Raw genomic sequence first — 13,253 nt, forward strand, 5'->3', positions numbered from 1 at the left:
TGCAAGTTTCTCAGGGCAGGTATCATTGCCATCTGTGTCTTGTTCAGCATAGAATCCATAGCTCTAGATAACAGATCTAGTGTTCTCGTTACGGTCTTTAAGATGCATCCTTTCTGATGCTCAGTGGGAGAGAGAACCTCCTGCTTGACTCACAATGGGTAGAGAGAATAGTGTTGCTTCTTGGTCCTTTGCTTGTACATTCTTGACAAAAGGGAGGGTGTAGGGTACTCTAAGTCTCCTAAAATATACAGAAGGCATCTTTACCCATTCCTGGCTCCTGAGGAAGGAGCAGATTGGGTGAAGGGAAAAGAGGAACTTTTTATGTTCCAGAAGGCCTCCTAGAAGGCAGAGGTCAGCAGGCTGATAGATGGATTTAATTGGGATGAAAAAGGAGTTCTCAGCTCCCCACCCCCAAGTGCACCCTCTCCTCCTGTTTTGGTCCTGTGAACCTTACAGTAGTCAGTTTGCCTGCTTAGAAATGGTGGTCGCAACAGAAGAAAGACATTTCTTTAGGATAGGGGATGAGTTCAGGCAACAGACAGAGCAAAAGAAGCTAGCCATGAAAGGGACTATGCCAGATCCACAGGTCCTGTGTCACTGTCTGACTCTCTTTAAAGCTGTTACCACCATGATGATCCATGTAGTAGCAGAGATCTCTTTCACCCATAAGATAGAGACAGACTGGTACAGGGGAACAGAGTGCAAACTATCAAAAAGCGCAGAGCTAGATGTATTCAAGGAAATGAGGAACAGTTCATTCTAGCCTAGCAGGTTCCTTCTTGAAGAAATGAGCTTTGTGAAGAGATTCTGTATGGTGGTAGGGATGGAATTCTTCTCCCACAAACTACAAAGTACTAATGGACCTGCTCTACAGCAGTTTCAAGATAGCAGCAGCAAACACAGCTTCTGTTTTGATCCTCCATGGGATGGAAGGTGTTTGACCAGAAGATTCTCATAGTGATGAATCTACTACTTGCCATATCTTCTCTCCCCTAGCCGTAGAGCAATAGGGTAATGACCCTCTCATTCCCCACAAAGTGGAACCACAAAATTTCTTCCCATTTGGTCTTCCACAGCCTTTTCCATGATCGGACCCCAAGGTAACACAATTATTACAATTTAATAAGATCATACAGCTAACAACTGTGGCTAGTTTTAGAAGTAATTACTGAAATTGTTAAGCTCTTAGGATTCTGATTAAAAAAACACAATGAGGCAAGATTTTATGTAGCTGTTCTCCCTCTCTACACTCCATCTATAAAGAGAAATATCAATTCTGGCAAATAGAAATTTAGACACAAACAAAGATGGGCAAATTAATAGGCTCCCCCTTCACACTTAGTGACACAATCAATGGGATTTAAATTATTTAAATACAAATTAAAAGCTTAAATTTTATATTTTTTCACAGCAGAACAAGATGGCAGCATTTCAGATAAGATATATATTTAAAGAAAAACTAAGTAGCTCAAAACCCTAAGAGTGTGTTTCAATTAACTTAAGAACCTTAAAAAGGTCAAATGGGTGTAACATTTCTCTTAAAAATTGTAAAATGTATGGCAGAGTTGAGGTGTATCTTTAATGATTTCCACCTCATAAAAGAACATATGATGCACATGCTCTCATGACAACTAACACAAGTGCACAGATGGCTTCAACATATTCAACTCAGTGTTAAAGTTACTGAGGTCCTAAAACCAATCACCTTCCTTATGAAAGTGTTTGAAGTATTTAATATGGTATTTGCATGTGTATTAAAATATGAACACTTTTGCATGCTAATATGGAGCTGGAGTATATCTGAAAGCAAAGTTCTCTTAATGTCTGGAAAAGAGTAGCAATGAATACACATACCAAAACAACAAACCTTATGTATTAGCAACAAGTGCTACATTTCATCTTACTTTAGTAGATTTAATATCCTGCAGAAGTGATCAGAATGGTTACCCTTTAAGAGTATACACAGAGTTATTTATGTACTAAAAACCCAATGGTCCTGGGGGTCATGGGATCACACAGTTGTGTTTTATGCAACTTTACAACAGTTAATGTTTCTGATTGTAGGAACACACTTAACTTAAATATCACAGCTCTGCTATTGTTATAGTAATCATATGTGTCAAACTGACTAGAAGACAAATATAGTATTTTCTGTGTTTTCCAGTTTGTTTAGTTTGACCATTTTACAGAAGTTTGCATTGTCACTTGGTTGCATGGGTCTTTAACACAGCAGTAAGGTCGGAAATATGTTCTGGAATAGCTATTCATCTTTAAATTAAAACCCTTATTCATTCCAGAGTAGCAGTCATGTAGATAGGCCCTGAAGCACACTGGCAACGTCGCATGGGAAAGTCTGCACAACTGTTGACCAGGTTGATCCCGAATTGTGGATAAAGAGGAATTCCAGGTATTTTCCAGTCCCCAGGTACAGTGAAATAATGTTTTACAATGGAAACGCTGACAGTGTTAACTATTATGATGTAAGTGTGACAATATAATAGCAATTCCTAGATTGTTCTCGGTAGCTAGCTGGTTGAAAAGCTTTACCAGGCTCTATACCCAATTTCAATGTTTCAGAAATACTCTAAAATAAAAATCTGCTGAACAACTTTGAATAAGATGATCAATAATAAAATCCTAAGAGGTAACATCAATTAAAATTGAGATTGTAGCGTATTTTTGCTTCTTTATGGTGTATAAGGAAGGCCTGAAAGTGTTTTTTTCGCTTTTTACCTTAGAAATATCAGGAATGCCAAGGCTGGTATCCCCTCTTTTTGCTGGAAGACTTCTTGGAGATATAAAAATTGTGCTTCAGCCATTAACTGAAGAGTTAAGGGTATCAAATTGTAAACAAAGATGTCACTTTTCCCAGGTAGTTCTCCATTATTTAAGGTAAATATATGTTAGCAAACCCAAAAAGTTTTAAACAGTCTGAAAAAAAATCACCTCCCTTTAATTAATTAGGTTCTACTTCATCAGAAAGTATAACAACATAATCCAGTGAGATCGCCGATCACCGCAGAGTGTTCCAGACACAAACTGAAATTTGAATGTAAGGGACAAGCAGAAATAGATCCTTTAGACAGAACAGAAACAAACAAAAATCAAATCAGACCTTCCTTATACTTCATAATGAAGCAAAAAAGACTGACAACCTCCCCTGAGCCTTTACACGTTATCCTTTAAATGATTCCTACGTACAGAAGTAAGACTAGACTAATCACCTACTTTAGTACTTTGGAAGGCATAAAATATACCACTACATCTATGCTAAACAAATCTAATTCTATTTACAATTATAAATATAATCCAAGAAGCATTTTTTTGAAGAAAAATAAGGTTAAAAATTGGTATGCACCCTGAGGAGTGAAATTTCACAACAAAAACAATACTTATTTTAAAACGTCAATACCTGTGAACACCCATAATCTGAACTTGAGTTCTCCTGTAACTGGGACATAAATGTTTAATTTTCATTTACAATGAATACACTGTAAATACATTACATTAAAATAGGTTTACATTATACATTGGACATTATTCAATACATTGTAAATACATTATATTAAAATACGTTTAAAGTAAAAACTTTGTTGAAAGAAGGAAGCACTCCCAAAATAAAATGAGACCTTGCACAGAGCGACTCTAGGGCAGACATCTGTCAGGTGACGAGATGTCTAGACTGAAACATGTCTAAATAGCTCCAGTACCCTGAAAGATAAACAGAATGGAGGCACCTAGCTAAAAATCATATGGTGACATCTGTGTGTGAATGACAGACATCTGTGCACTTTTCTTTGGATTTGGGATTTTCTTCAAGATTCTGTACAATTTAAATCAGAATGGAGGTCTATAAAAGCAGAAAAATGGTCTTTAGTTGTTTCACGAAATGATTTATAAAACACTGGCATTGGTATGAAGAGTTCAGAAATACTAATTTAGGTCCATAGAGGTCACTGGTTCATTGATGCTTTGAGGCACTTCTCTTCCAGTGGACAGGTATTTACTGCATCAGTTTCAATTTTCTTTGCTGATGATCTTCTGTGTAGTGACGGCCTTCTTCCACGCAAAATGTTATGCCTATTTTTCCAATGGACAAGAAGAAACATTGTACAGCATCTGCTACAAAGGTGGCAATAATGGAGCTGATCCCAAATGAGAGATCATGTCTGGTGGTCTGTGTTCACTAATAGTGTCTAAAGAGACAGGAGTTTTGCAAATATGAGTACATAATGTAAATACCAATTCACAATAGCATTGGTGCCATTACGGAGGAAAGAATGTCTCATTCAGAGAAATGCAAAAAGTAGAAGAAAACCATTCATCCACTAACATCATCATCTCTCTCCTCCAAAGACTTAACAGCAGCTAAGGGAGTTTAGATTATCAAAGATATTATCTCTTGTGGTGAAAAAAACGCAACCCATCTCAGAATAAATTAGTATATAGCCAAATCACATTGCCTTTGGTTTACAAACTCAACATTTTCATCATGATTTTACTGAACACCAAATATTTGTTTTTAAACCTGATAGTAGGTATGTATCCAACTAAGGAAGAGTTTCTAATACATTATCCTGAGTAACACTATTATTGTACTTCATATGAAAGACAGATGTACCACAAGTCAACACACCTTGACATAATAGAAATTTGAAAAGAAAATTGCTTTTGGGTTTTCTGTGTGTTATCAGTTATGACAGGAAGTACCTGACACAAATTTTATATCCAGTACAGGAGGAAGCAGGTAATTTTCTTTCTTTTTAGTTTCTGCTATAAACTCATGTGGTTGGTTTTGCATTTATCTGTTGTGTCATTTAGGCTGGACTGTAAAACATTGCCGCATTTCATCCATTTGAAGGGAAAAAAACCTCTTAGCAGACACATCAGAGTTTTAAAATAGATACCAGTCACTGTCAACAAAAGGAGAGAAAAAAGTGGCTTTTCAGTCTAGTCTGATCTTACACTAGCTTAAACAATTTTCAAACAGCACATTACAGGCCAGATCACAAGGTCTTATGCCACAGACCAAAACTAAAACACTACAACCTATAAGACAGAGACACTCCCGTCATTCCTCTATTGTTAAATGTTAAAACTTCACTTTCACCTGGATTTTAATACATCTTATTGTACACATTTTTTTTTAAAAAGGGCATCAAGAATATGTTTTTTTCATCTTCTCTAATTTAGGCCACATATGTGGCTATTTAAACACAAAGTGCCATCAATTAACAAAGGGAAAACAATTACTAGATACAGGAGAATAAGAGCTCCCCACCAAATACATAATATGTACTCATTTCATGAATATAGTTAACATTTTCCCTCTATTTTATGGAAGATTTTAATTTCTTTTTTGAAGAAAAATGTAATCACAAATTCACAGGAAACAACACTGTCAAATGAATTCCATACCAGCATACGTAGTGAGTCACTGAGTGAAACTCTTTTTTATGAACACATTAGGAAAGCTGGCATTCAGTTCGAGGACAACTCTATTATCAATTTGTGAACAGAAGGACACATCAAGTAAAGAAAGATCTTTACAAGACTCCAGCAATTTTCTTAAAGATGCAGGGCTTACCATCCTTGTCCCTGGTTAAAAACAAAAGAGAAAAGATCACTTAAAAAAGTTAATGTGAATTGAACCTTTGTTAAAACTACCAGTTTATGCTGTAGCAAGAAATCTTCTACACCTTACTCCTCATTTAAAGTTTATTTCACTACATTTATTTTGACTACCTTTCAAATGAAGGGCTCTTTTCAGGGTGTTTTTGCACTCTTTTGACCACAGAAAGTCTGTGGGACTGCCATGGCTTAACTTGTGTAGAAAAAATAAATCCACAGTTTTCTTCTTGTTCCGGAAAAACTCCAAGATTTCAATGGGAACTTTTTATGAGTACTGACGGGAGGATCTGAACCTACATTGCAAAAGCAAGATGGCTCCCTCCCCCCTCAATCTGGATGCCTGGATACTGTGCTCTGACACCACCACTCTCCAATGAGTTCGTAGCAAAAGGTCATGCCAAATCCATGTCTTTACATCACGCCCCCCCCTTCACTGACTGTAATATAATGCTGCAACAAATGCATCCTATTAAGAGCCAGTCTAATGCTAACTGAAGTTAATGGAATTTATTGGCTTTAGTTGGAACTGGATTCGGATAATAGAGAATATAGATTTTAACACACATCAGAATTCTTAAAGAACTGTGAACTTTTCCTACAGACAATGAACTGTAATAGAAATACATTTCTTATGGCTAAAAAGTCATTTTTGTGAACAAGCTCCACAAATAGATCACTGTGGGATAAAAGATATGACATCTTCTATGTTTTTAACATTACCTGTGCTGTGTACAATTAGGAATGTTTCTCAAAAAATTAAAAATGTTAAAAGGATAAGTACAGCACATCTTTTCTCCTCTGTCCCTCATAGAAGGGACATCTTATCATGATATTTACCTTTACAGGTTGGTACAAGATTTTGAGGGGAGGAGGGATTTGAACATGGGATTTTAGTTTGGGCCCTTCTCTATTTACTAGAGTTTTGTTACTTCAATTAAGTGCCCATTACTTCGTACAAATGCACAGCAGGTGTCTTAAAAATCTGTCATTTTACTTTGTTGTTTAATTTGTTCCTTGGCAAAATTCTTTGGCACTGGCTCAATAGAGAGCAATAATTGTTCAGTGGGACAATTTTGTTCCTTAGCTGTAAAATCAGCATTCCCATATATCCGATCCACCTAGCCTGGCACTGTTGGGAAGACCCATGCATGGTAGTTATCAAGGAGGCAATTCAGGAAAATTCTTGAAGCCCAAAATTCTATGGCAGGGGACACATCAACAGACTCCACAAAATGTTTCAAATGTTTAATTGAAAACATCTGCCTCTATTTAATACATAAAATAACAAAGATACATTAGCAATAATTTTAGAGAGCACATAACTGAGAAGACCAGTTAATATACAAAGAGCTCTGTGTCCTAAGCAACATATTAGACTTAAGTCATGTAGCAGAGACCCTGGAATTATCTGGCACTGCTCCCACAAATGCTCTCACCTCACTCCCCAGACCACTCCAATTTGCACAGTATTCCGTTATTTATTTTACATTCAATTTATTCTACACTGCTCTCAAATTTAAATTTGCAGCAAAGTTTTGTATTTCAAGTGATCAACTATATGTTGAAGCTGTCAGGGGAAAGCTGAAGATTTTGACAGCTGGGTAGGGGACAGTTGGGGCTTTTGGCACACAGGAAGGCATGGGAGGTGTTTTGGTAACTAGGAGGGAGTTGATTATTTTGGCACTAAAGAGGGTATTCAGCTTTTCTTTATCACCCCTTTTTTGTGCAGTGCAAAGGTGGCTGTAAATTTTGGGGAGCAGGGTTTGCCAAGAACCTTTGGTAGTAAATAGCTTCCCCAGTGCATCCTGTGTCAGAATCTGACAATACCTACAACGATGAAAAATGAACATACTAGTTTGAGGCTTCTGTTAAAACAATCAGCAATGTTGACATTCAAACTGTTGACTGACTTCAGAGTTCACCATGAGATGAAGGAGAGCAGTTCCCATCTCTCAGAGTTATCATTTCAGGCTGTTGGCAGATTCAGGCAGACAACATTGCATTGCTGTGACCGAATGTACCCCTGTATTCACAACCAACACACAACTGTAATAATCTTTGTACAAAATTTGCCTTGTGAGGTATCATCTGAAAACTAATAACTCACTGGTCAAAAATATCATGGTGAAATGCATGTAGCACCATTTATATGTAAAGTTATGAAACCCTCCTGTATGATGTTCTTATCACCAGTTCAAAACCACACAATCCTGCCAGAGCAGAAGTATCCTGAATAAAGAAATGTGTGTTTACCTAAATTTTCATATAAGCAGTAAACAGGGTCCTCGAGACAGCAGGGAGAGGAGATGACAAGAGACAAAGCAAATTTGCATTTCAGCAAACACAGGTGAGAAGAAACAACATGGAGCCTCATTCTCCACCTCCATGTTGCCTTCTTTACTGTTTGAATAAACTTTGCTTTGAGGGGTAACCCTCAGAAGAATCTACTTCAAAGTTAACTGAACTATAAAAGAAAAGGAGAGAAAATCCCAAGCACTCTCTCTCTCTCTCTTTCATCTAAAATGACAAAGGAACCAGCCTTTTGACTTTGGGGGAAGATTCTGACCTGAGATTTGGCTAGCCACACTGCTGGGAACATGCAATAAGGATTTTTACCTTGAACCAAGTGTACCTTTTTAAGTTTTAACTACTTGAAAGCATTTTATCTTTTTTTTTGGTAATCATTTATGACCCTATACTTGTGCTCACTTGAAACCTATATTTTTGTAGTTAAATAAACTTGTTTTTTTTAAATCTAAACTAATCCAGTGTTGTGTTTCAACTGAACTGTTTGGTAACGTCAGTTAAAGTAGCAAACTGTTGAATATTGATCCTTTACAGGGGCAACAGACTTTTAATATCTGAACTGCCTAGGAAAGGGCTGAACAGTGCAGAACACACATTTTTGGGAAAATCTGGGACAGGGAGTGTGTTGGGTAGTTACCCAAGTTGGCAGAAGCCAGAGTGTGACTGGAGTGTTTCTGATAGGCTATTGGGGTCAGAGTAGCTGGACCAGGGCTGCAGCTATTCACTGACACTCAGGGTGTGACCTGCATGCGGTCTGGCTGTTTGTGAGTAGTCCAGTTTGGGAGCTACAACAGGAAAGCATTGTGACACACTGAAGGTTGTGGGGCAGGTGCTGCCACAACCCCTCACTGGTCTGCGTTGCACGCCAGAATACGACAATTGCTCAGCGTATGGTTCACATTCTGGAGGCTATCTTCAAAACTAAAAGGCCTAGAGCAGGGATTGGCAACCTTTGGCACGGGGCAAACCAGAGAAAGCTCCTGGCGGGCCAGGCCGGTTTGTTTACCTGCCGTGTCCGCAGGTGTGGCCGATAGCAGCTCCCACTGGCTGTGGTTCAGCGGCCCAGGCCAATGGGGGCTGCGGGAAGGGCGACCAGCACATCCCTCAGCCTGCGCCACTTCCAGCAGCCCCCATTGGCCTGGGACGGTGAACCACGGCCAGTGAGAGCTGCTATCGGCCGAACATGCAAGCACGGCAGGTAAACAAACCGACTTGGCCCACCAGAGGATTTCCCTGATGGGCCGCGTGCCAAAGGTTGCCGATCCCTGGCCTAGTGGCTTCAGGCCAGAACCTAGCTGCACTACGACAAGATCATTCTAGCTCAAATGCTTACATAGCCAGTCATAGTAGGATCATTCTTGTACAGGGGGATCCTCCAGTGGTGTAAAGGTGGTGCGATGGTTCCTACACCATCTATCTCCTGCAGTCGGTAGGGAAAGGGGATGTATCTAAGGCTTTCCTGTGCCCCTGTGAGTTCCATCTCCCATAATGGTCCCTTTGTGCTGCTCTTATACTGGGGAAACAGCCCCAGCACACAGCTTGCTGAGGAAGCACAATGGTGGCTAAAACTTACCTTTATATCACCACCTCCTCCCAAGTTGCACTGTGAATTGCTAGACCACAGACAAGGATCATGGCCTTAATATTGTTTTTAATGGGAATTTATTTTCTGGAGCACATTATTCACCGATTTAAGCATAATCCGCAGTTAAGCAGCAATTTACATGGTCACATAATTGCATGATACACGTGGCCCTGCAGGTAAAGAACAAAACTGCAGGACCCAGCAATTGAAAACAGCATCCAATTTGGACACGATATTAATTTTATAATACTTAGTAAATGAATGAATCAAACTGGTTGCAGCCAGCAAATCTTCTCAAAAGAGGCTTCATTTTTGTCTGCCCACAAAGCCACCATGGAGTTAATGCTCTAATTGGAACAGGAGGAGTTTTCCCTGCTGAGTTTATAGGCTTTAACAATATCAGAATGAAACCAAGTCAATGCTGCCAATTCTTGTGAATCTATTGTGAGAAATGCCGTTTTGGTCTCTGCTTAGACAGTCTCACAATAATGTGAAAGCTGCAGCTTCCCACAATTCTGGGGGAGTGAGCGAGATATTTTCCTCATACAATGCCCAGATTTCCACTGCTGTCTCACAAATACCTGTGTAATTCACTGGCAATGTGTGTGCTGTGACTCTTTGTATTAGCTAGTCCACAGAAGACAACCATATGCTTTCTACCACCAGCTAGTCTTATAGATGAAATAGAAGAGGTCTGTGGTGTGGATCTGAAGGTTTTGGATACAAAACTTGCAGATGATCCGGGTAGGAATGAAAAAAAAAACTACATAGATATATAAACATATATATATAAAAGTTAGTGTAAAGACCCTGGAGTAATTGTTGGGATGATTTTATACCAAAAAACATTGAATTAAGAAGTTAATTTGGATGTTGTGCTATTATGTGTTTTAATGTTGCATTTTGATTATTTGGTTTTGCTTAATGGGAGGTTTTCCCTTTAAAAATAAGGTCTGTGGTTGAGACTAAGAGCAATGTGTGGGAGATCTTGCCTGTGTGTCAGAGAGGAGGACCCTACTTGAGGTAAGCACCCAAAAACTCAGAACTGGACTTAACAAACACATCTTTCCAGAAAACAAGCTTCATTCATGATGGTGTTAACATTAGCACTTACGAGCATTGCTAGCGTGCTGTGGAGCCTTCACTTGTAAGTCATCAGCTTGAACCCAGCCCAGTTCAGCAGAGAATAAAAGTTTTCCCATCTAATGGTAGCCATATATGAGATAAATTTAATGAGTCTCAGTTTTATCTCCCATGTCACAAATTCACCACTATGGTTTACATTAGATTGTAAACTCTTCAGTGCAGAAACTGTCGTTTACTATGTGTATGTATAGTGTCTAGCACAATGAAGTCCCAATCTCAGTTGGGGTCTCCAGTGATAACTCCTGTAGTGAGACAGAAACTGCCTTATTATACATTCGTTAGAGTTGGTAACAGTGTTAAATTGCCACACACATTGGGGGTGTGCAAGGAAATTTCAGAAATTAGGCCCTAAAACACAGTCTGATCATAAAAAAGAAAACTCATAAAAAAGAAAAAAAGTCTGACTCATTATTTTTGAGCTGCCATCTTGTTATATGATTTAAAGTCCTTGCTGCTGCTGGGAGTGGGAGGACTGGACCAAGGAAACCACCAGATTTTCAGTAATGCCTACAATAGAAGGGACTTGTTCACTGGTTAGACACAGAGAGCTGATGCAGTGCACTTGGGAAGTTTTGAGGCATCCCCTGCCAGGTTAGGTAACTAGGCTCCAAGACTCTCCTAGCAAGTTGTCTCCATAACAACTGCCATGAATAGGCCACCACAATAGTTTCAGGATAGGTGGATTGGATATAGTAGTAACTCCACATGTGGTCTCACCATGAAAGGTCTTCTATAATATATGCTATAATATAATCTGACTTGTTAACAGCAGTAAGTGCTCAGGAGCTTAGTTCCTTTCTGTTCACTGTTCAGATATTATTTTGCATGTAAGTGTTAACAAGTGAATTCAAATATTAAGAGAGAATGTGGCAACAAACCTTCATTGCTGGCAAAGAGGAAACACAGCCTGCAGACATTATACAGGGTAAACAACCAAACTATTCATTGCTCGGCCTTTCTGTTCTAGTGAAAAGGTCAGATCGATTTGTGGGCAGAAACAATGCCATCATAATAGATAAGCATGAGAGTGGGTGGCCAAAAGAACGTATATTTTTATAAAATGCTTTATTCAGTAAGCCTCTTGGAAATCTGGTTTGTACGACCAGGAAATATGCCTTTTTTAATCTAGCTGCAAAACAGATTAATTTAAAACAGACTGACATTTCACTCCATATTCTTTATGGAAATATGTGTATAATATGGATTTGAGATATACTCTATGCAAGGTGGGTTATACTTTATGCAAGGTGGGTTTTGTACGGTATCACTGGAAAGGCTATAATTTCCTGAATGTGATTATCCAATTTATATGCCTGTATAATTTCTGTATCTGAAGTTAGGAATATTGACTATGTATCTGTATTTCAGCTATGCTACTTTGGGTAACGCCCTCTGCTAATACTTCAGGTACAACAATAGAAAAGCTAGACAGGGCACATGGCCCATCAGCAAGGACAATGGACTGTGAAAAGTCCTTCCTGTGGACACTCCATACAGCCACTGACCCATCAATGCTGTGATACTACAGGGCCAGGTGGTCTTGTCACCTGATACTAAACATTACCTGGGAATTCTTGTAACTTTCCACTGGAAGGGGAGGGTGTGTGTGTCCAGTTTGGGAAACAAAGGATTCCTGCCATATGTAAATTCTATTTAAGGGTGGGGAGGAAGGCAAAGGGGGCTCCTCTTCTCCATGGTCTGTCTGCTCAAGAAGAAAGACTGCTAAAGCTACCTGAAGGGAAGGTAGGTGGGGAGGGGAGCTGGGGAGTCCAGACTGAGACAGGGGTGCAGTCTGAAAAGAAATATAACTGGAACTCTGAACCACAGAAACTTTTCAACCTGCCTAAAACAACATTTAGGGTAAGAAATTACATTTTGTAACCTGTTTCTTAAGTATATTGATCTTAGCTTGTGGACTTTGGTTTATTTGCTCAGTAATCTGTTCTGTCTGTTATCTCTTATATTCCCTTAAAATTCACCTTCTGTAGTTAAAAAACTTATTTCTTGTTTATAATGTAATCCAGTTTATGTAATTTCTAACTGGGGGGAGGGGGGTGAAGTTGTGGTGCATATCTGCCTCCACATTGAGGGAGGGGGCGAATTTCATAAAACCTTTGGGTTTGTATCCCTAAAAAGGAGTGGGCACCAGAGTGTTGGAGCAAGCCCCTAAGGCTGAATCTTTTCAGAGCAGATCTCTGTCTCTTTGTGCAGCTGGGTGTGGCCCTGCGTATGTGTTTGGCTGGAAGAGGCTTGTAAGCCTAACCCAGCAAGGCCAGGTAAAGAGGACCCAGGCTGGCAGAATAGGCTGACTCAGTAGCATCCTAAGGGAAGCAACCTGTCACACAGACTACAAAACACATACAAGTTTAGGTTTTGATCAATTTGTTCTGGGAAGAGTGAACTTTCACCTGTTTTCCTTTCTTCCTAATGCTGGTTGGATGTTGGCCATAGGTCAACAGCATGAAACCATGTTATATGGTATTTATGTATGAGCTATAAAGGGGTATTCAACAATTAGAAGCCATGTTGTAAATTTTCTTGCACACGCGAAGCCCAGTCCTGTGAGATTATGATAGCTCTAACC

At 39.2% G+C, this 13,253-nt stretch overlaps 1 protein-coding gene across 4 annotated transcripts in view; it reads right to left on the bottom strand.

Annotated features, from left to right (window-relative positions):
- Positions 1 to 3,328: 3,328 nt before the first annotated feature.
- The window catches only part of FBXL4 (F-box and leucine rich repeat protein 4), a 111,498-nt gene continuing 101,573 nt past the window's right edge, over positions 3,329 to 13,253 (bottom strand). For 3 of the 4 annotated variants that reach the window (XM_084625292.1, XM_084625294.1, XM_084625295.1), the window contains exon 8: positions 3,329 to 5,598. In XM_084625292.1, coding sequence (XP_084481418.1) covers positions 5,435 to 5,598 — 164 coding nt within the window. In that variant the 3' untranslated portion in view covers positions 3,329 to 5,434. The remainder of the gene's footprint in view (positions 5,599 to 13,253) is intronic. The other variant, XM_084625293.1, reaches the window with a different exon arrangement.

The sequence above is a fragment of the Lepidochelys olivacea genome (genome assembly GCF_965140295.1).
Source record: "Lepidochelys olivacea isolate rLepOli2 genome assembly, chromosome: 3".
NCBI classification, from domain to species: Eukaryota; Metazoa; Chordata; order Testudines; family Cheloniidae; genus Lepidochelys; species Lepidochelys olivacea.